The sequence below is a fragment of the Lutjanus erythropterus genome, chromosome 9 (assembly GCF_056507025.1).
Source record: "Lutjanus erythropterus isolate fLutEry1 chromosome 9, fLutEry1.hap2, whole genome shotgun sequence".
Taxonomy (NCBI): Eukaryota; Metazoa; Chordata; class Actinopteri; order Lutjaniformes; family Lutjanidae; genus Lutjanus; species Lutjanus erythropterus.
Genome location: NC_139325.1, coordinates 14,738,250 through 14,761,081, shown reverse-complemented (window position 1 = coordinate 14,761,081; position 22,832 = coordinate 14,738,250). Strand labels below are relative to the sequence as shown.

Genomic DNA, 22,832 nt, shown 5'->3' with positions numbered 1-22,832 from the left:
CACTAAAATTTAATGTGAAGTGATAGCATACAGGAGGATGACAATAATACGTTTGGTGATGAGCAGGTTTCAAAGTGGGGAAAAGAGGCAAGAAAGCTATTCTGCCCTTCTGCATGTTTGATCATTATTATTCAATCCAATTTCCAATCTTTCTCGTCTTCCTCCTCCTTCCCTGTGTATATCTCTCCAGAGACTCATTTCATTCCAAAATTGAAAATTATGCCCATACCATTTATCTTTTCTTGTGATTCAATAACAAGCAAAAAGAATGAGGAAGAGAGAATATGGTGATTTTCAGAGAGAAGAACAATGTGTAATTTTGTTTGATAGTCATCCTCGTGCAAATTGAATATAGATTGGCATACTTCTTAATTACTGCAAGGCTCATTTGCTGAGATCCAGACAATAAAAAACTGCCTGACAGTTTTGACGCTTTGCAGGGAGAGAGGCTCAAAGAGATTTATGTGCTATTTGAAATCTTATACCCTATTTTAGCACCATTGTTGATCACACAGAGCGCCTCCTTTTGGCAGAAATAGGGAGCAAAATCATCTTCAGTTCTTTCTGTCTTCATTCCTTTCAGAAGGGTCTGCTTTACAGTTTATGATACATTTAATTTGTTCATACAGCATCACAGAACACAAGAACAGTGGCTGATTCATTCTGCTGTACTAACAGTAAAGTGTTCATTGTGACTGACAAGCCTGGCCATGTGTAATTGGTCAACAGTGACTCACTATCAGGATAACACCAAGTTCATTTTGAGTGCACCAGTGACACCCGAGGAAGTGTCCAATCTTCCTTGTCGTCTTATTTTTCTGAAAGCGACGATAACAAATTCTGTGACTTCCAGTGTTGGTGTAAATGTGAGCTAGATGTGTACACTGAATTGTACTCTGTTGTGTTTTTCTGTTCATAGCACTGGTATAATTGGGTCTATGCCTAACCACATCTCACTGGTCAGACACTGATCATTTCACAATTTGCTTTGACAGTAAGTAGACAATGTATTGCTCTTTATTCATTTCATCACATGCAAACTGTGCAGCTGAGTTGCCTTTCAAGCGTATTCCACCAGACCAAGAAACATGACTCCGCTATCCCTTTATGTTTCCGTCTATATAAAACTCACTTGTGCAGTTTGGAGCCGTGCCAGACCACGTGCCATTTGCCAAACACTGGCGTGTGGGCGAGCCGGTGAGGAAATATCCTTCCATGCAAGAATACACAATGGAGTGGGAGAAAGTTGTGCCATCCACGCGGGAGATACGGCCGTGAGCAGGTGTAGCTGGGTTACTACACTGTACCGCTGCAAGACAGGGGAGAAAAGAGAGGAGTTGAAGGTCAGAGGTGTAAAATAGTAATGGATTTTCTATTTTCCATATCAGTGATTCACAGTCTGAGGACTGGGAGCCCCCAAGGTGGCTGCGAGATGACTTCTGAAGGTCTTGAGCTGATTAAAGGGCTTTGAAAAATATATTCCTTCCATATTGTGTGAATAATAATATTTGTTTATGAAATAATTGCAGTTTTGCTGTTGAATATTTGTAGTTTCTTGACTTGGTCTGATTAGCGCTCAGGCTGAACCATCTGAAAAGGGCAGATAGCAATCGTTGGCTTGTGTCAGAGCTCCCCATCATGCATGTGTGGCTCACATTAGGGAATGCAAGGAAGCATCGTTTTTCTTTTTAAAGAAGCTGTGAGCCTAAATAGTAAAGAACCACTAATCTATAGAGCGTCACAGCTTTATTAAGAGTGGCTATTGAGCAGAGCTGGTGCAGTGGTACACAAATCCCCATCACGCTATTGACGAGTCATCAGTAAATAAAGTGCAGTTTGTGTATTGTCAAGTCCCATAGTACAGCCATGGTGATGACATTTAGTGCTGTCTAAAAACAAGAAGAGGATCATGGGAATAATGTGAAAATTTGCAGCTGTGGTCTAAGGACTCAGGGTTCAGTTTTACAACAACAGAACTTCTAGTTAATACTTTTATTTTACAATGATATGGAATAACTTTCCAGATCATTTAATCAAATATTCATCCCATATAATTTAAAGCACAATGTGAACTCAGCCAGGAGGCTGAATTTCATGACAAGAATTACTATAGATGTAAAATCGCCAGGGAGAAAAAACTTGTATTTTAAAGAGTGTACATAAAACTGTCATTACACTGTCATTACCATGTCATGACAGCTGTCATGAACATGAGGGAGCCTTTATGAATGTTTATAACAGTTGTCATTAAGTGTAATTCAATCAATTATGTCATCTTTAATGCAAAGTTGATACGGTTTGACAAGTCTTTGTTATAACATAAACTATGGCAAAAGGTCATCGTTATGATAACTTAACATTTTCAAACTTAAAGAAACTGTTTAGCTTTATGTTTTAACATTACATTATACTAACATATGTGGTTGTTTTGACACTCGCTGTCAGAGATCATTTTAAACATGAATATTTTCTTTGACCTCACAGGTCAGAGGTATAGACTTGTCATAAAGATATAATTAAGTTTTATTACACTGTCCAAGGCTTTTGTAAGGATGTCATGAATAATGTCATTAAATGTTATAAGGCCAGTTGTGTAGCTACAGGTAGCTGACAGACAGATAGCTAACTGACTTATCACTTAAGTAGGAAGGTTAGGTTATCTGTAGCTGTCGTTAGCCAGTGAGCTCAGTTAGCTGTGGAGCTAGTTGCCTTATTAACTGGCTCAGCCCTGGGGTGCCAGGGCACTAACCCTGCAAGAAAACCACCTCAGTACTGTATTCCCCATCATCAAACTGGCCACCATCTGTCCATTTGGAGGGTCTGTGGGATTTGACAATGCACAAACTGCAGTACGTTTGCTGATGACTCATCAAAAGTGTGATGAGGATTTGTGCACCACTTCTGTAGACTGAATGTTTGGGCTTACACTCAGGCATTTCCATTTCAAGAATATGCCAAAAAAACATTTATCCCTGATGAGGGGAAAGGACAGAGCTTGTTTCACATGTTTTTCTTCTGCTCCAAATCATGTCTAATTACGAAACGGATTTGCTCTCTCAATCACCTAATTGCCTGGAAAATCTGAAATAGTGATTCTTGTCGGAGACAGACATGTTGTATGTGCGGTGGTAATTTCTCGATTACCACATGTGCATACACACACACAAGTTCACACACATACACTCATCGAAGTGCCAATGCATCACTCGGGCAGAAACCCAAACACACCAGGTGCCAACATGTTCACGTTACTGTACTGTAAGTACACACACGAGCATATGTGCCCACACACACTTGCCAAAAATAAAGTATGGTAGGCTCTTTGGCTTCCTCTCTTAATAATTCAAGACAGACATGATGACAGAAACACAAAACAGACCTTGATGGTATTGTGAGATGGATATTAAGCTGAATATCTACACCGACTGTTTCCCAGAGACTGTAAAAGGTTGTGGATAACGGATGGATGGGCTTTAACAGCAGACAGGGCTTTAGATCACAGACAGACAGCACTGAAACTCATTCAGGCTCCAGTGAATTCCTGCCCCCTCCCTCCTGAGGTGGCTAAAACAATCTTTAAATCAGGAGTTCAGTGGGGAGATGGAGAGATAAAAAGGTAGTGGAAGTGGATGTGGGGTAAAAGGAGAAGGGGGAGGGGGAGGCTGAGCAAACGTGAGACAGAGAAGGGACAGATGGAGGAATGGACAGGGATGGAGAGACAGCCAGAGAACAAGATTAAGACAGGGAGAAATCAGGGTAGAAGCGAGAAAAAAGGCTGACATCAGGGAACAGGAAGGATGGAGGGAGAAAGACCAAAAGAAAAGAAAAGAAAGGGGGAAACAAGAGAGATGTAATGAAAGGCAGCTATACAGAGAATAGTTCAGAGGGTTTGTGCATTGGCCTATCATATTAAAAATTACATTGGCACGGTGCCAAGCTGGCGGACAGTACGTAGAGGAGAGCAGGAGCAGTCAAACATTTGCCTCAATATCCGGTTGACCCCTGGGGGTAATTTATGCAAGATGTAGAGCTGGCGTTCTGCGAACTAATATCTTCAAAATCCACAATGATTCATTTATCACAATCCAAAAGGAACTTGGCTTTAGGTGTCTAGAATTAATGAATTTTTTGGTTGCAATCTGGAAGCTAGTCACAGCACCATGTGCTGGCAGAAAATACCAGACTGCAGCAGAGAGATACTTATCCATCTGGTGCAGTACTGTGTTTGTGAGCTTTTCCAATCACTTGTGTGTGTGTAGGTGTGGATTCACATTAGCATCTATCTGTATCTGTACACTCAATGTACGTTCATGTCTGCATGAAGCCCATGTGTTGCATACAATGTTTGTGTATGTAAATTTGGGCTTGTTATTGTTGAAAAAATATTTGGTACCATACAGAAACAATACTTTGTTTTTGACAAACCACTTTAGTACACAAAACAAATTCATCAAAATGAGTAAAGTCATTGGTGTGTAATTTTAATATGGCATTCAAGTGCAGTGTTGTGCTGTCATAATTTGGGTGCCTTAAAACAGACTTTAAGAAGATTTTCAGAAAGGAATCATCAAACTTGATGGAGAGCCTGAGATATCCTGTCTGCAACTCTCAAGTATATTTCAAGCCCCCAAAACACTGGATCCTACCCCTCCCATAATGCAACTCAATGGCATCTTTTTTTTCCTTTCCTGGTATGTAATGCTGCAATCCATTGACCTTAATTAGGGCAGCCATATTGGTATGAAATAGTAGGATAAACACCATGACAGGCATTATCAACTCGTAAAAATGACCTCCGATACGGAGAAGTGCGACAGGGTGGTCATTCAAGTCATAAACTTGATGTCACACCAACATGGCAGCATGCATAGTGAACAGTAAGCAGAATTACCCATCGATTTTTACTATATAAATATACTATATAGTGTTCCTGTTATGAAATGTGCTGTGACAACTAGTTTCCATTTCCACTTTCATTTAGTTTATTTTTGCTTGATAGAAGCCAGCATGCAGTACTAACCTATTCCTCCTTTCTCTTTTTATGTGTGTTAATCTGTTAAATCATCTGCTGTGACGTTCAGAGACTTGCTATATAAACATAATTTTGGAGGGGGTGTCCATGTTTTCTCAAGCAGATGTACTGGGTGGCATTTAGAATGGAAGTGGGGAATACTGAAATGGAACTATCAACTTTTGACTTGCGGATTGCAGGATATTTATCAAACTACATCCCAGTTTGAAACGCAATTTCTGCTAAATGTGTAGTGTCTGAGAGCCAAAACACCCTTGAAAATATCATCACTGCTTTCACAGGTTGATCAGTGTGCTGTGTGATGAGTAAACTAAACCTACATAAAATACTGTCTAAACACGTTTTCAAATCAGGTTTAAAATATGAAATATCTGTTCCAAGAATAAGTACACAAGACTAAGCCTTCAATGTTAGCTTCTAGTATTCCTCTTTGACTGTTTCATACATAACATCACAGAAACATTTCTCTTACGTTTGCAGAATGGCTGTCTGCCCGACCAGGTCCCATTGGGGAAGCAGATCCTCTCTGCTGAGCCATACAGTGTATGTCCCACTGCGCAGGTGAAGCGCACCTTGCTCCGCACTTTGAAGTTTCCTGCCTCCCTGCTGGCGTGGGCAGGTGTGCCAGGATCCCCGCAGGTGTCCGCCGAGTCGCCTGCAATGGGAGATAACCAGACAAGGAGTGATGAAAATAAGAAACTGAGGATGCCATCAGCTTTAACTGTCTATGTGTGTGTTCACAGATGGGCCCTTTTAAGTTGGTATGGCACTGAATTACAACTCAGTGTTCCTGTCTGTCAAGAGGACAGATAGGACTTTAGACCCAAACTGTACATCTTTTGAGACCTCCAGGAAGCAGCTATAAAACACACAATGCACCAATGAGCAGTTGTCACCTCGCCAACAACCTGGAGGACCAATACCTTTCACTGCTTTGACACCAGGAGCTTTCTGTCCATAAAAACAGTGAGGCCAGCATTAAAAGGCAACCAGCTGTGGTTATGAGAAATGATGAATACAGTTTGACCTCTGAAGTCAAACGCATTTTCATTATCCTGAATTATCTCTCCTGTCTTTTGTTCTGTGCAGGGACATACTGTACACTTTTAGTCTCTTGCACAACCTGTCTTCCACATCCTTGAATTAACTCAAACAAAAAGATGTCGTGTCTCTTGTTCATTCTCTTCACATGTACCCATTCTCTCCACTGAGTGAAAAAAATGTTTTCTATCAAAGCCATAGGAAATGAGAGTAGAGATGACACGTGTGGAGTCAGGGTGGCGCCATGACTACTGAACATTTTATTTTGTGATGAAGAGCAAGCAAAGGAGACTGGTGTGTGAGTCAGCAATGGAGTCTAAGGGTGGTTTTTAGTTTTGTATTACTGGGGACATCCTCAGAACAAAAGGAAATGCACATAACACACAGACCTCCATGCACCACTTCCACTGCTGGTGCTGCTGGTGCTGTTTCTGTTCTCTCACAGAAATGAAACCAGCAGGGGAAAGAAGAGAGAATAATGTTTGGCATCAGAAGACAGAATATCAGAAAGAGAGGGATAGACAGCGGAAATACCGATAGACAGATAGATGGCTGGATAGATAGCTAGCTGTGTGTAAGGTTATATGTCACTGTGGTTGCCTGTACAGTTCAGTATGTGTTGCCTCCTACTGAAGGATCTGTGCTGTATTGGCTTTGAAATCCTGTTCCTTGAGCTGTGTACACACCCTGTGCAGAGCAGCAAACAGCTGCAATAATACTGGACTTGTTGACAAAGCCGTACTGCACAAACACCAAGCTCATATCTGCTACACACATCCTGCTGCTCGCATGTGCACAAACTGGATTTGTCAGGTCGAGGGCTCACAGCTGGAGATGATTCGCTTGTGCATGGCTGTGGTTAGCAATGAGTGTGAGCATGTACAGTGTGTGCAGATTTGCCTACCTTTTTACTGCATAGGTGTGTGTGTGTGTGTCTGTAAGAGAGTCCACTTGATGCATGTGAGTGCGACTCCCTGTGAGTCTGTACTTACATACACTTATCTTTGCAATTGAATGTTAACATTCACACACACTTATTTGTTGCCTGTGTGTGCGTGCATGTCCACTTGTGTGTGCATATATGTGTGTATGTCTCACAGCAGCTGTCGGTACTTCATTAGTCTCCTTCGGTTAGGTGAGGCAGCCCAGCTCGGCATGCACTGTGACAGCTATAATCTCACTAATTGGGATGGTGGTGGATTTGGTTTGAATCTGAGTTAATGCCCGTTCACCAGGCTCCTTTTGTGAGGAAATAATAAGGCCTTCAACTCAGCCATGCAACAGACGAGGACAAAAGGGGAATGGCTTGGCAAGCAGTTTTAAGCCCCTTCTTACTAATTAACAAAGGAGGACCGATGAGAGGAAGGATAGATGCATGGATGGATGCATGGATGAGAACTGTTGCTGACGCTGGGCCGGACTTCTGAGGAATTCATAGCCCAAATGATGCTGTTGCTATTGGTGATGAACACTCTCTGAGAATTCAAATGTGGCATTTTCATAATTTCTAGTCCTGCAGATAAAGCTGCCTCTAGACCACACAGCAACCTTTCAGCAAATAAACTTTAAAATTACTTTAAGAGAAGCTATGGGACATGACACAGGGAATTTTCACTAAGGCAGAAACATTAAACATACATTAACACTTTCTAGATAGCTCATTTGTCTTGCTAACACTGCAGTACTAATTGCATCACTTCAGAAGTTTTAGCTAATGTGCCTGTGAAAAGTAGGTGCTAAAATGTACACTCTCACTAATTTAAAAACTCTCCAGGCGTTTGCTGCATCACAACTTTGGTCCTTGTAAGCAACAACTGAGCTCCAGCTGTGTTGTGGTTCTAATTTCTGCTACAGCTGTAACAGATGTTTACTGCCATGGGTCTGAATTTATCAAGCTTCTTAGTGATAAACAAATGATGTACAAAAGATGCCTTCTTCCATTATAAGTAGCTGATTTTATGGTCAATCAGAAACACTGATGCAGTGCAATCCTGTGCAGCAATGTGAGAACAACGCACTACATCCAACTATAACCAATATCAATAAAAACTAATATCTATATGTCACAACAAATTCTACTCAATTTCTGTACTACTGCACCTTCAAGTTGTATGGTCAAAACATACCCTAATGTTATGGCCATCAATTACCTTTGTCTGTTTAAAAAAGTCCAACACTACATTTTTTTCGAGTAGCATCTTTTATAGGAGTGCTGTTGTATCACTAAAAAATAAACTGATATTGCATTTTTGTGAAGTGATTGCATGTAATCAAAATTCATATTCTCTGCTGTAGCTCACCTCAGCACATCCTTTTTCTCCAGCTTGGTAAGTCACAGCGTCATTTATTATGATTAAATCCGCTGGTCACTGACCCAGGACTCTTATTCTGCTGCACAAATTCCTCCACAGGGGTTTACTCTCTAAACAGCAATCGCTCTTTGACAATTTAAATAGTTGGAAACAGATTCGTGTTAGCTTTACTTATCTCACTTTTCAAGTGATGAGTTGATGTTGATTAGGTTTTGGACAAGTGAAATTAAATGCACTGAATCTAGTTTGGTATTAAATGTTTTTTTTTTGTTGTCCAGATTAAAGCAGGGTTTATTAGCTGGGTTTTGTCAGATAAACAAAGGCAGCAGAGCTCATGCTGGTGATACACAGTAGAGAGTGAGTGATGATGTGAAATATAATACAAAATCGCAAATCATCACGTTCCAAGAGGCTCGTTTGTCATAACAGCAGGGTGCTGATCAAATCATCTCAATAATAGAAGCCAAATTGCTTTTAAAGAGTAGGTGAAAAAGAGGAAAAATACCTGGAAACACTCTTTTTTCACCATAAGCATTAAAATTACATGCTTTATTAGATTCTACAGCTATAATTTATGGCCTAATAACAGCTATTAAGCTGTACACAGCAGATAATTATGAGGGCGTGAAAAGAGAAATACAGTGTTCCACCCCACCTCCGTGAAACTCCCTCCATTCTGCAAAACTAGGAATAGAAAAATTAATAGAAACTGATCCGGAGACAGATTTGAGCCTCTGCAATCATGTGCATCTCCTTACTCCCCTTGGTGTCCAACTTCACTCCTGTCCTGTTACTTTCCAACTGTCTGAGTAAATACAAAATATTGAAGGTGAGTAGAGAGTTCAGATCCCGATTTAAAGAAGAATAAAAAAAAAACACTGTCATACAAGTCTGCTTACAAACATTACTTCTGGGTCAGTGAGTTGAACAAACCAAGTGAACATTCAGTAAAGAGAATCCACTTAAATGGTCAGGAATGCTCAAGTGTGATGGGAAGGAAGAGCACAGAGGGGATTAAGAGGGGCACTTTGTAGTTCGGCAGACATACACTGTAAGACACACTTTTTTCAGGTTTTCACAAATTGTCAAGAGTAGAGTCTGTGACTGAATGTACTGAACTCCGGACACAAAAAGTTTTTATGTCAGGGGTGATATCGTTCATTCGATTGATTGTTTTATGCAGGAGGCAACATTTGCTTCTATATGTTCTTTGGCTGAGGCATGAAGTCATAACTCTATCGCGGAATCAAAGAGGAATGATGGGTAAGGGTTATTGTTTGGGTTGTTTGGTACTGATCCACCATCAGTGTACTGTTTAAAACATTCATCAGCCAAACACAGATACGTCAGATAAACCACAAGAGTGCCTGTTCTAAAAATGCTGAAGCTGCTTTGGGTGGATGGGGAATGTGAGGACAATAATCGTCAGATATTTTGGCACGTACATACCATTAAAAACTCCTGTAAGAGCTCCACAGGGCTCTAGTTGTTTGAGGGCAGTAAATTGGCTCAGTTGGCTGATTAACAGTCCTATGCTGTGTTTTTTTCTGAACTTCACACAGGCTCTAGCAAAATATCTAATTAATGCCTGGACTCCATGGTACTACATCATTGTGGTGTGGTATTCACTATCTAGCCATATATATATATAGTTTTGGTTTAATTTCCCCAGGTTTTGAGAGACATATAGTATGTTCTGAAATATTTCTGGCACTCTAACAGAATAGAATTAGACTGAATTTTGTTTGTGTAATCCAAAGACGCTGCTGTGGACAGTATTCTTTGGAAGAAATGGTCCTTATTATCAGGGACATTGTTTCTAAAAAAAAAAAGATGCTGCTTCTGGACAAGTTTTTAAGGCCATGAACACCAAAAAAACACCAGAAAAACAGAATTCAATTAAACTCTTCAGGACTCGGGTGATAGCAGGGATCTCAGACCATGATATCTCAAAGCCTGGGCAAATAAAGCTAAAACTATCTGTGTGATAGTTACTTGAGGAAGGCAGAGAAATATGATCTGTGTTGTTTGTAATTTGGGGAAACGAAACCTTTAAACAGAATTCTTTCCATTCATCTAGAGAATATCTGTGTAGGAAGTACAGACTGTAAATGACACGATACTCTGTAAGTTTTAAAGCGGACAGAACTATTCTGACAGTGATTTACAGGAATTTCATGAGTATACTGATATTTTAAATTCAGTGTTGGGGGAAGCTTTGACTGTACAAAACAAGAACAAACTGGACAGGGTTCTTAAACTGGGTGGCAATCACTGGGAACCAGTGAGGGTTACACTTTGTTTTACAGTATTCTCATAACATGTAACAAGCTGTACTTTGCATCAAATTAATTTTCTTAGAGGGTAATTAGGGACACATTACAACATAACTGTACTGTAAACTAAAATGAAATGACACATCTGTGACTTGAGACCCACCTACTCTGGATGGTCTCACATAACTGGCAGAGTAGACTTCTGTCTACTTCTTTGATCAAATCACGTTATCTGCCTACAGCACTACGATAAGTCTCTACAGTCACTCAGACAAAATATTCCTCATTCTCTACAATGTTGATCTTTACTTGTTAGATCTGGTTCACAGATAGCAGATATGTGATTTCACTTACGTTTACAGCACAGTTTTGTTGTTATGTGTCCCTGGATACATTTTCATTATGTCTAATAATGATCTAATACTGTCTAATAAAGAACATATTCATTCTAGTTTTTGTCCAATTATTTGATACAGAGTACTGCCTGTTACATTTCATTAGTGTACCACTGATGTATGGAGTCTACTTAAGGTACAGTAGAGTTCGTTTAATGCCTAATAGGAGCATATTTCTAGTATCATTTATGTTTTATTTAATACAAAGTACAATGTGTTACATCTTTATAGTGTACACTAAACTAAAGTGCGACCCCAAAGTGCAGTATAACTTACATGACAGACCATTACACCATGAATTTAGCTTACAAAATCACAGAAGACCCACTCTCCTTCTATGGTGTGAATATGCAATTTTATCTTCAGGGTGAAGGTATATCATACTCAGGATGCGGACTAAAAGAGGCATCATATCCTGTGTACCGCTCAGCATTCAGCAGCTTAACATTTTCTGATCACATGGTCTGAATTTCTCACATTTTTGCTTATGCTCATGCTTATATTTAATGTTATATTATGTGCTGTCATGTATGGTGTGTTTTTACACTCCTTATGCAGAACAAATTCTCTTAGGGGAAGTATAGGTTACATTTATTCATTCAAAACTACTCCTATTTCTAATATGATAATTAAAGAATTAAAGTGGGAAAGAGACTTGTGTTCAATGTGTGGCAAGCAAGCTTGTGTATGTGCATGACTATATTTGTGTGTGTATTTGTGTGTGTACCAGAGCAGTGGGGCAGTGGACCGCTCCAGTGTCCGTTTAGTTGACAGGTGAGTGATGAGTCCCCTATGAGCTGGCGGTCTCCGGAGCAGGAATAGCGCACCGTGGAGCCAAAGGTAAACTTCTCCCCGCTCATCACTCCATGGGGAGGTGCGCCTGGGTGGCCGCAGTCCACCTCTGCATGACAGAAAGTGAGGAGAGGAAATAAGATTATCAATGGATGAGTGAATGGATGGACGGATTAGTGTTGCATGCCTCAACACACTCGAAAAAAATCACCACTCGCATTGCTGATGAGAAACCCTATTGTTTTCTGCTGTTAATGCTGTTGTGTTGAAAGACCATTTGAGGAGATTACTGTGTTTTAATTGCCATTGTCATAACTGTGTTTCATAAAAAGATAATTAGTTGTGCTATTGTATATGCACTTAAAATAATTCTCACTAGATGGTTTACAGACTAAAATATAATTTGGTGAATCACTTTCTCTGCCACATTATTGTTCTTTTGACCTTAATGTATGTTTTGTGGGAGCTGTCATTTAATCAGCTTAGTCTCATAATGCAAAGCAAGTTTCTGTAATTTTGTAAAGCTAATTTCTTAACAAAGAGTTAGTGATGCCTGGAGCCGTGAATAAACATTCGAGACAGACAGTCCTGTGTATCTCTTTAATTACTATTCTGTTTGATAAAATAAATGCCGTGCGTCATCTCTCTACCATGAAATGAAGTGCTTTCTGAGCCTGTGTGCAAAAATGTGGAGGTTTGCTTTAGATATTTCCACTAGAAATAGGTCATCGCTGTCGGTGGCCTCACACAAAAGAAGTGTGCACGATGAGCCAGGTGTTTGAGAGCAGCATTACAACCTCAGATAACCCCCACAGTTCATAGATGATTGTTGTTACAATTTGAGTGCTTGGTTTTGAAGGGGGGACATTAGCCATAGCCTGAACAACTGGTCCTGTGACGGTTTCCCCATTTCTCAATTAGGCACAGTACAACATAACCGTAAGCCACTGGGGCATCGAACATTACACAGATGCTCTCAGTCACAGCATTTAGCAACTTGTACCATTTAAATGAGAAACAAATGAGGACACAAACAAGGTTGTGGACACTCAATCAAGAGTGAAACTTTTCTCTTAATTCTGTACTTACATTCATTTTTAATTGTATCAACTAATTAAATTAAAAATGCACTAATTACATAGAAAGCTGAACAGGCTGATTGAACTGAAAAGTGGACAGGAGTAGGAAAAATAAACACCCACCATCATAACATGAATAAGATTATGTTATTATCAGTTGGTTTCCAAGCTAATATTAAAAGTGAGTACTGTACCGATGCATTCCGGTAGAGGTTTGTCCCAGTGGCCCGCCGGCTGGCAGGTGAGCACTGACGAGCCGAACAAGTAATATCCCGGGTTACAGTCGTAAAAGACCACGCTGCCGAATGTGAAGTTACCGTGCTCAATCTTACTCTCCCGGATAGAATTGGCAGGGATACCTGGATCTGTGCAGTTTACCACTGAATGAAAAAGAAAAGAAAAGAAAAAAAAAACACAGTTACGCCTACATGAATTATTCAATTAGTTTAATCATAATGGGAGATATACAGACAGTAGAACACTGACAGCAGTCCAATTAATTTTTATTGCTGGAAGGATGTTTCAGAAAAGACAGACGTTTTCGTTGTTATTTCAGGCAAATTACTGCTGGAACAGCACAGTCACATGATTACTTGTTGAACTTAAGGTTGAAAAAAGGCCTTATCCTTTACCCAGTATTTCTGTAGCCCTGAGTGCAGTCTTATAATATCTATTCATGGATTCGCTGTCTTATCTATATACTCTTTATCATAAGCAAGGTGTGATACTGTAATAATGGTTGGTTAATAGTTTCATCCGCATCAATTTATTGTGGTTTTCAGCGATAATGTAAATGCATTATTGATGTGCATTGCAGGACAGTAATGTTTACTTGAGCCAAAGTGAATATTCGCTTCTTGGCAGCGTTTCCAAACCCATCTTATGATGAAGTCTGTATTTACAGTCATCTGTGCCCATAGGGCTGCTATGGCATAGTATACATCACACTGCTGCACAGAAAGAGATTAAAAGTAACATACAATGATTCTTAACTGTGCTATGCTACCATACAGTACATGTTATAGCAACAGCAGTGGGGATAAGAGTCATGCTAATCCATCTTGGACTTAAACTTGTTATTGGCTAAAGTCCAGTCAGGAAAATTAAACAGAAAACATGGCAAAGCAACAGGAAATCAGAGGTGTTGTGCCCACATGTTATAGAGTCCTGACAGGGGGCTGTACTCTAAGCTGACAGGATGCAACACGCAAGACTCCTGCAGGATAAGAGGAGGCAGACTCTGTATTTACATTGATGATACCTAGTGTGCAAATGCAGTCCAAATTGATGGATAATGTTTCCCAGATGTCGAAACTTTGCATGTGAAGATGTCAAACATATTGTCGTCAGCATCTTGTTCCTGCTGCTTACATTCCCTCAGACGCATATTCAAAAAATGCACTACAAAATTATTTCCTGAGTTTATATACGTATATGTATATACGTATACAAATAACTTTTTAAATTTTATTGCATTTTCTTTTCATCTTTTTCTGGTTTTAATTGCTGTATGTATGTGTAACATGACTAAAACTTTATTTTCGTTGTGAAACTCTGTCCTGTATAATGATAATAAGTTACTCGATAGTTTATACTGCACTGCACAGGTTTAGATTATTTATGTGTTTTGGGGTTTCAGTAAGAGCATTTGCCTAAATTATATCGACTGTAGTCATGCATACACTATACATCAAGTTAACAGTATCTGGACAAGTTGCATTCTGTCAAGAATTAATTTTACATCAAAATGACATGGAGTAAACAGAGTAACAAGACAACATGTACCAGTCATGTGGCATTCTGCCTAATTAACTCTACCCAGTATCATCACTGGGGATCTGACTTTTCTTCCCTGGGAGCCGTGCTGTCTTTTTTTTCTTTGGTTGGAGCCTCATTTGAATAAACGCTGTCTGTCAGCATGTTCACTTGTGAGTTAATAATAGAAATGTTGATATGACCTGATCGGTGGCTTTTTCTGTTTATTCTATAAACAGAGAGACAAGTGAGTCAAGGCTATATTTAAGCGTCGTCAATAATAACAACAACATCCAACGCTCCCTCCTCAAAACAGCAGAACTAAAGGCACGTCTACTGTCTAAAAATTAACAAGCATCCATTTCAGAAGCAGTTAAAAGTCACAAAAAAACACACTGCTGACAAGGTGGTTTTAAACAGCTGAAAGTAGTTGAGGGTGAAATTAAGTTCAGAACAACATCAAATTAAATCAATAATGCAAATGTGCGAAAATGCTGGCTTAATGTGAGAAAATTTAAGTGGAAACAAACATATTTTGACAAAGGGAGTCATGACAGTTTAATATGTTTTTACTCTTTTGATCTTTTACCAGGTCTGTCTCTACGGTACTATTCATAGTAATGAAAACTGTGTCTCTTCACATCTGACTGCCAACAAAATTCATGCCAAGAGGAGAGAGATTTTTTAAACGGGCAAAGTCTGGCATATCAAGCTTGGGCCGACTAGATCCAGACGTATCGGACCAATTAAAAACACACTGAATTACGCTCAAATTCATTTTAATGATTGCTTCCTGATTTCTTACCTTGTTTTAAAGATTTTAGATTTTTATATTTACCACATCGCCACGACAAAAATCTGCCTTAAGATTGAAGTATTTTCAAAGGCAACCCCCCCCAAAAAACTCATTCTGAACTTCCGTCATACTGCACCATATATCTATTGTCTGTTTTCACTCTACTTTGGAGACAAAAATGTAAATGTAGGAAAATACTTCCTGAAAAAAAATACTGTCAAACTGTCAGAATTATTTTGGGAAAACAAGTTAACATTTCTTTGGTATGGTCACACACAAAAACGTCTGGATTGCTGGCAATTGTAAACACACCACTAATGAGGATAACCTGGGCAAACTAAAACTGGATACAACTAAAACACAACCACCATCTGACACTCCCACTTAGATGTCTTCCAGAAAGTATACTATGAGCTTTCCTTCCTTCAAAAGTAATCTCTCATTGCAGGGAGCCTCTTGGCTCTAGCAGTAAAATCACTAGCAGTAAAATTGTAGAAACAAATCCCCATTTACTCTTCTGTTTCCATACATTCTGCTGCAAGCTCATTATTGCTGTCTCCCTACTTTCGCTCTGAGGCCAGGGCTCCAGATGATGTTGCCTAATGCTCCACCCAGAGAAGTAGAGCAGATAGTGACATTTCTCCTTAAAATCAATAGATATGTGAACACTACCTCTATCTGTTCTGTTTCTGTGTCCATGCCGGTGCATGCTGGCGGTCACTGGCTACTGATTTCTGAATGATCATGATACATCTGCTGGCTGCTGAATTCTTGTGGTCATCATAGTTTCTGATTCCTGAACCATCACAAAGCACCTGCAAAAAACCATTTCATTCTGCTCCAACACTTTGGCTGGATCCTATCTCTGCTCGTTGGCAGCTACCAGCTCCACTGATGGCTAGCCTGATTCATGGGAGCAGATTTAGATGGAAGTGGCTTCTGTTATCAAACATTCAAACACCTTTAGGTGTAGTGATACACTAAGAGGCACCCTCCTCAGAAATTATCATTGCAGATGGTTAATGAGATGCATATGAATGTGATGCATCTGCTGGCTCCAAATTCTTGCTTTTCATTTCTGTCTGACTTTGCCTCTAGGGGCGACGTCTGTGGTCTGAGCGTTAGCTAAACATGCTGGCAGAGACAAGCAGCTTTTTAGTTCAACTGTCAAGATACATCTGTATCCATCTGATACTTTAAGTCAGCCCAGCTGCCAATCATTTATCCATTCTGCAGGAGCTCTGCAGCCGGACCTTACCACGGCATGTTGGTGGCTGCTGGCTCCACTGGCGGTTGGCCTGGCACTGGGCTGTCGAGGGTCCTTCCAGGGTGTAGCCTTTGTTGCAGGAGAAGCGCACCACGTCGTTGTAGTTGAAGCCATCGCCTGTGGTGCGGCCATAGATAGGGCTACCGGGGTGGCCACATGTGACAGCTGAAGTTGGCACGCATCGCCCCCGCACATGTCAGAAAGGAGGAGGCAGAGAGGAGAACAGGAGACGAAAGAGAGAGGAGGGTGAAAAAGATAAAGAGTGCGTGGAAAGAGAGAGAGATGGAAAGAATAATGCAGAGAGGGAAAATTCAATAACAATGATCAATAGGCGACTTACAGTGACACCTATCATAGGAATATCATTATCATATAATTAACCTCAGAGGACAATGGGGAATTAAGAATCAAGACACGATAGATTAGGAAAGGGTAAAGAGCACATTTCAGCGACTAGGGGACTGAGAATCACATTATGAAAATATGTATTGACTACTGACTTCAGCGCTTCTCAAACTACAGAAGCAGGAAGCTTTTAAACAGTAATTTAAAAATTTCAGAATGCTAAAAGTATTTTTATTAATTGGTTTCTTTAACAATGTAATCAAACCATCATGTTTTTGATGAAACCCTTGTTTCCTGTAAATACAAATTTACATATTAAATGCTTCAAATCAGACAGTGGTGCGTACGGACACAATGGCTCCTCTCGGTCTGCACTATAATTATTCATTGGATTTCATATAACAATTACAGTTATTTTTTATCTGTGCTTTTTATATTTACTGTTTTTGTTTGTTACTTTTTTGGTATTTTTTTCTATCCTCTTATTTTGTAACAGTTGTATGTCGACACTGAGGAGTCTGACGGATTTGGTATTTCAATCATCTACATGTTCTGTATACATGGCAGACTTGACTATTACATTGACTTTGTAATGTAATGTAACTGTCCCCATCAGCTGTTTTCCATCTGAACAGTAGCGTCTATGGTTTATCACATAAATGCAATCTCAAACTTTAACACATGCAGACACACACATTCTCCTTTTTTTTTGCAGTCAATCAGGCAGTGAGAACCGGTGTTACAGTACTTACAGATACAAACTGGGAGAAGTCCGGACCAGTTGTGGTCCTGCTGGCAGATCCGTACTGAGGAGCCAATAAGCCGGAATCCAGGGTTGCACTGGTAAACCACTGTGTCTCTATAGCCAAAGTTTTCGCCGATCACCTGCCCATTTACAATCTGCTCTGGAACACCACAGTGACCAGCTGTACAAAGATGGAAAAAAAACATACAGTACATGTATTACTATTTCCTTTTGCATAATGCTTTAAACAAGATTGTAAATTTCGTAAGTAACAGAGACTTGACCATGACAAAGACACTTGTGGTGTGTGGTATTTATAACATTCTGCTGTCAGAATGATATTCAGTTGTAGTCCAATTTTTTGCATTACAAATCACAATGAATTATCTCAGTCAATCACTCATGTGGGGCAACACTTTAGTTCAAGCTACTAGTGTTTGGGAATAAATAGCTTGCAGTGGTGCCCACTGAACTAATGGCCTGTAGTTGGAGGGCAGAAACACAATTTTGATTGTGTTATCATGTTTGAATAACTTTGCATTTTGACAACTGTATTATAAAATGGAATGAGGAAACTGGTGATTTAAAAGGTCTTGGAATTATAATACTGGCAAACAAAATTAGTTAGTGTATTCATGAAACATATTGGATTTGGAAAGCATTTTTCAGCTCATTATCTCTGAATTATTATTTCTAAATTCATATTGGCCTTGGCTTCACTCGTGGTGATAACTCAGCTTTTCTCATCTACAGTAGACGGAGAGACCATGTGAAACTCCTCAAAATCTGTGCAATACGCTCATGCACGTAATCGTATTACTTTCAGCTACAATAAATCCCTTTCAGAGAGGAGGAATCTTGCTGAGATTTCCACTGCCACTTAAAACCTGGGAAATTGCCACTGACTGCGAGTCTGATTTCCCTAATTCACTCCTGCACCCAGAAACTCAGCCGAGCATTTTATCGCACTCCAGTTGAGAGCAGCCAGATTCTATGAAGATAGCGCTGAAGTAGGCAACTGTACCGAGAGGTCCTCAGCTATGTTAACCCTGACAGTCATATTACTAAACAAGAGAGAGGTGCCCTTCTTTTAATGAACTGTACCACTCCGGAGCTCAGCTCAGAGTGCTGGTGCCACAGGGTTGATAAACGGACTAATGCATCTGCCAGGGAAACTGTCACATTCTGCTGCTGTGTGGGTTTGAATGCGGCTCAAGTAATTACGTATGTCTCATTTTCTTCCACAGAGCGGTAGCTGTGATGAGCTGTGGTAAGCTAAGCTGTAGCATATTTTCTTGTTTATATATCTTAACAACAGCCAAAATTGTGCTGGTACAGCTTGGCAAGTATCTCATAGTTTCAAGCCAGCTGTGGCTCTATAGCTGCTCTCTCACATTTAATGTTTTACAAATACCAAATCACACTGACTCGGAGGCTTCATAGTATGGCGCTGGGCTCTAGTCAACTAAAGCTAGCTGCCAAATGTGATTGCACTCTGGCACGACCTTTTTTTTTTACCTTATGATCTCTGAAATGTCTGAAACAGACAAATGTCTGATGTGTGGCAGCCAAAAGGAAAACATAAAAAGGCAAGGCTGAGTAGCATCATGATGACAGAACTCAATGACAAAAAAAAAAAAGTATCTCTCTGAACGTTTACAGCAGTGATACTCAGGTGACCCTCCGCCAATTTTCTAATTCACAGTGGCAATAAACTGATTCATACCATTTTTCCCAGGATGGAGAGACACATATGTCAGTTTTGTATGACGGGATCAATTAAGCTGTCAGTTAGAGAAAGAGGGCTGATCTTTGCATGATTGCGTTTAATGCTGCGTAAAGAGCAGTAGGATCAGACAGTGTCAGTGACCAAATCAGGGGAACTAAACTTTGTCTGACATGCCGTAGAGTGAGATGTGTCACCTGCAACACAGATAAAATACATTTTAATTTTGAATGTTTGAATGGTGTTGATCAATCACAATTCTGCTAAAGGTTCTCTGTGTGAAAATTTTAAATAAAAAGCAGCAGCAGTATTGTATAACTGAGTTGTGTTGTGGACTGCACATTTCTTCTTTCATGGGCATAAATATGCAGTTCATAGTTTGAGCATGGTGCTTTTTAAATGGCTAGGTTAAGCAAAGTCCATCCATACAAATGTATTATTGACATATTAGTTGTTTAAGAGAGGGCATATGGTATCAAATTGGTATCAGTATCAGCAGATCCTCTACCCCTATTAAATATACCCTTCCTTCTGTCCCTGGTAAGTGCAGTTTATGTTAATGAGTCATTTCAAGATTTCAGTGATTGCATGTTCCAGTTGTGCTTTATGTTGTATAAACTCTTTCAAATGTTATAACTGAAATCCAGTTGCAATCATTAAAAGCACTATAGTATCTGATTTATCTGTCTATGTAATATTGACTTCATCTGATAAGTAATGTTATTATTAACGTTTGTTTAATATTTGCCCCTGACCTCCTGTCATTTTGCAAAAGTAGCCCCCAGGCAAAGCCACTGGAGTATCACTGGTTTACAGTAATTGGCCATACACACTTGGCTACAGCACCAATTATAGCCACCCTCTGCTTCCCCATCTGGTTTTATTCTGGGCATGTTGGCCCCAGCCAAAAAAAAGGGTTCATATTCTGTCTGGACAGCTTGCCAGCAGTGTTTGACCTAGGTCAAGGCTGCCCTTTATAAAGTTAAAGAGAACATTTAGACCCTGCTTACCCAGGCAGTGAGTCTCCGTCCCACTCCAAAGGCCGGACAGGAGACACTCTCTGACTATAGATCCACTTAAAACATAACCAAGGTTACAGCTGAAAATGGCTGATGCTCCAAAGGTAGTTTGGGTCCCAATTTTCTTGCCATTAGGAGGAGTGGGCAGATCACCACAGGAAATAACTGCAATAAGATGAAGAGTAGAGTCAAAGGAAGAAGGAGGAGATGGAGATGGCAAGGAATGAAAGAACAAGACACCAGGAGAGTGAGAGGGGGAGACAACGAGAGAGAAAGGAAGAGGAGATGGAAGTTGGCTTACATCTTCAGAGTCAATGGGAGAGCACAGTCATTTACACCCATCTTAGCGACCTTAATGTGATAAAAGAGTGACCTGTACTATTTCATGGGGAGGATAATGATGGTGTTTGCCTTTGTCCCAACATCTTTCATCATGCTGGCTTGCATCTCTTTTTGCCATTACACAGGCTATTCAGCTCTTTTGCTTCTCAAAAAGTAGTTCCCATGGCAGCATAGAAAAGCTGTTATTTCCAATTCCTACAATAAACAATATCTAACCTAGGCTGAGATGGGAAAAGGCGAATAGCACAGAAGTGATGCATCGAACTGCTGATTAAGTGAGCTGCGAATAAGATATTCATTCTTCCAAGTCTTGCATTGTTACTATCTATGAATCAAGTGTACGTGAGGCAAGGAAGGACATAGATTTTTCAATTTTGCTGGATGTCAATGTTCAGTTATTTTCTATTCTAGCTTTTCTAGGAAACTAATGAAACACATATGCAGTGTGTTTCTGGGATGGGACTCTATGCTACATGCATCTGTAACACAGTAATAACCACCATTAATAAATGGGTAGTTCAGATAACGTCTAATAATAGCTATTTTTCTGTTTCCAAATGTTCAAATAATGTTTGTATATGTTTTTATACAAGCAACTGTAAAATTCATTTTAGGAAACAAAGCTACTTGAGTAGGTTTAGAAAAAGATCATGCTTGGGGTTAAAATAAGTATGTTATGCAACAGTTCAAATATGTAAACAACTAATAAACTACTAATCTCTTTTCAGCTATGATACAATACATAATTTAGAAAAAAAAAATTATATTACACAAACTAATGATAAATTCCTAATAATTAGTAAACATAATGAATTATTATTTGATCATTTATTAACATAAAATAACCCCTAACTTAAGTTTAATTAACCACTAATTCACCATTTAATTATTGTTAGTACAAAATATTACCACATTTTTGTTGCTATACAACCTTGTTATATACTTATAAATAAATTGATCCTACATCTTGTATCTTATCCTTTTGGTTCAGTTAAATTTTGACGCAAACTGCATTTATTAATTCATGTGATCTAAAAGTGCTGTTGCTTTTATGAGTTACTCACTTCTACACCGAGGCCTCTCACTCCTCCAGCTCCATACCCCATTGGCCAGGCACTGGATGTGGGCAGGGCCAACTCGATAGTATCCGGGATTGCAAGTGAAGATGATTTTAGTTCCATACTCATAGTGCGAACCGTTGACAATCCTCCATTTCCCGTGGTCCAGAGAGAAGGAGCTGAGACTCGGGCACATAATGACTGTGCCAAAAAACACAAAGAGGGGATTCGGAGGGGAGTGGACATTGTTAGTTTTGGATTATTCAAATGGACAGACTGCTATTTTAATTTCTTCTTTTTCAATTTCTTCACTTATCCCTTGTGCACACACAGCTAAGTTAAAACTTCTAAACATATGTAACAACCAAACTGTGTTGAGGAAATACAAATAGTTGCAAGAAAACATTTTAATCAGTAGAATACACCAACAACCCATGTAAAATGTAAATAGCAACTTTCCTGCACTTACGGTATACAAATCATCTTCCACAACAAAGTTGTTTATGAATTGGCACTCTCTAAAACCAAATGAGTCTCAAAACAAACACTGTTTCGCTGTGAGACACATATACAGCAGGGAATAAACACTGGTCTCAATAGTAAACAATGTTGTCAATCACTCGTTACACTGACTTGCAGACGTGGAGGAGTTGCTCTAGCATGTAAAACACTCACTCAAGCGCCAGCTACAGCTTTCCTCTCAACTATTATTCTCCCTTTCATCCATCCGTCTAATCATCGCAACCCAACAAGTTTCCATTTCTGTGCTGAAACCACAACTCGAGGTTCTGCTGGGACTGCAGTCCATATTTCATGACACCTTCCATTACAGTACAGCGTCTTCTTAAAACT

The 22,832-nt window shown here is 39.6% G+C and overlaps 1 protein-coding gene across 1 annotated transcript in view; it reads right to left on the bottom strand.

Annotated features, from left to right (window-relative positions):
• The window catches only part of LOC146321193 (CUB and sushi domain-containing protein 3-like), a 184,720-nt gene that overhangs the window by 40,379 nt on the left and 121,509 nt on the right, over positions 1 to 22,832 (bottom strand). The window contains exons 47-54 of the mRNA XM_084726245.1: positions 21,987 to 22,181; positions 20,572 to 20,745; positions 17,843 to 18,016; positions 16,737 to 16,910; positions 13,122 to 13,307; positions 11,784 to 11,957; positions 5,505 to 5,687; positions 1,133 to 1,309 (exon numbers count right to left, since the gene is read on the bottom strand). Of these exons, the coding sequence (XP_084582371.1) occupies positions 1,133 to 1,309; positions 5,505 to 5,687; positions 11,784 to 11,957; positions 13,122 to 13,307; positions 16,737 to 16,910; positions 17,843 to 18,016; positions 20,572 to 20,745; positions 21,987 to 22,181 (1,437 nt within the window). The remainder of the gene's footprint in view (positions 1 to 1,132; positions 1,310 to 5,504; positions 5,688 to 11,783; positions 11,958 to 13,121; positions 13,308 to 16,736; positions 16,911 to 17,842; positions 18,017 to 20,571; positions 20,746 to 21,986; positions 22,182 to 22,832) is intronic.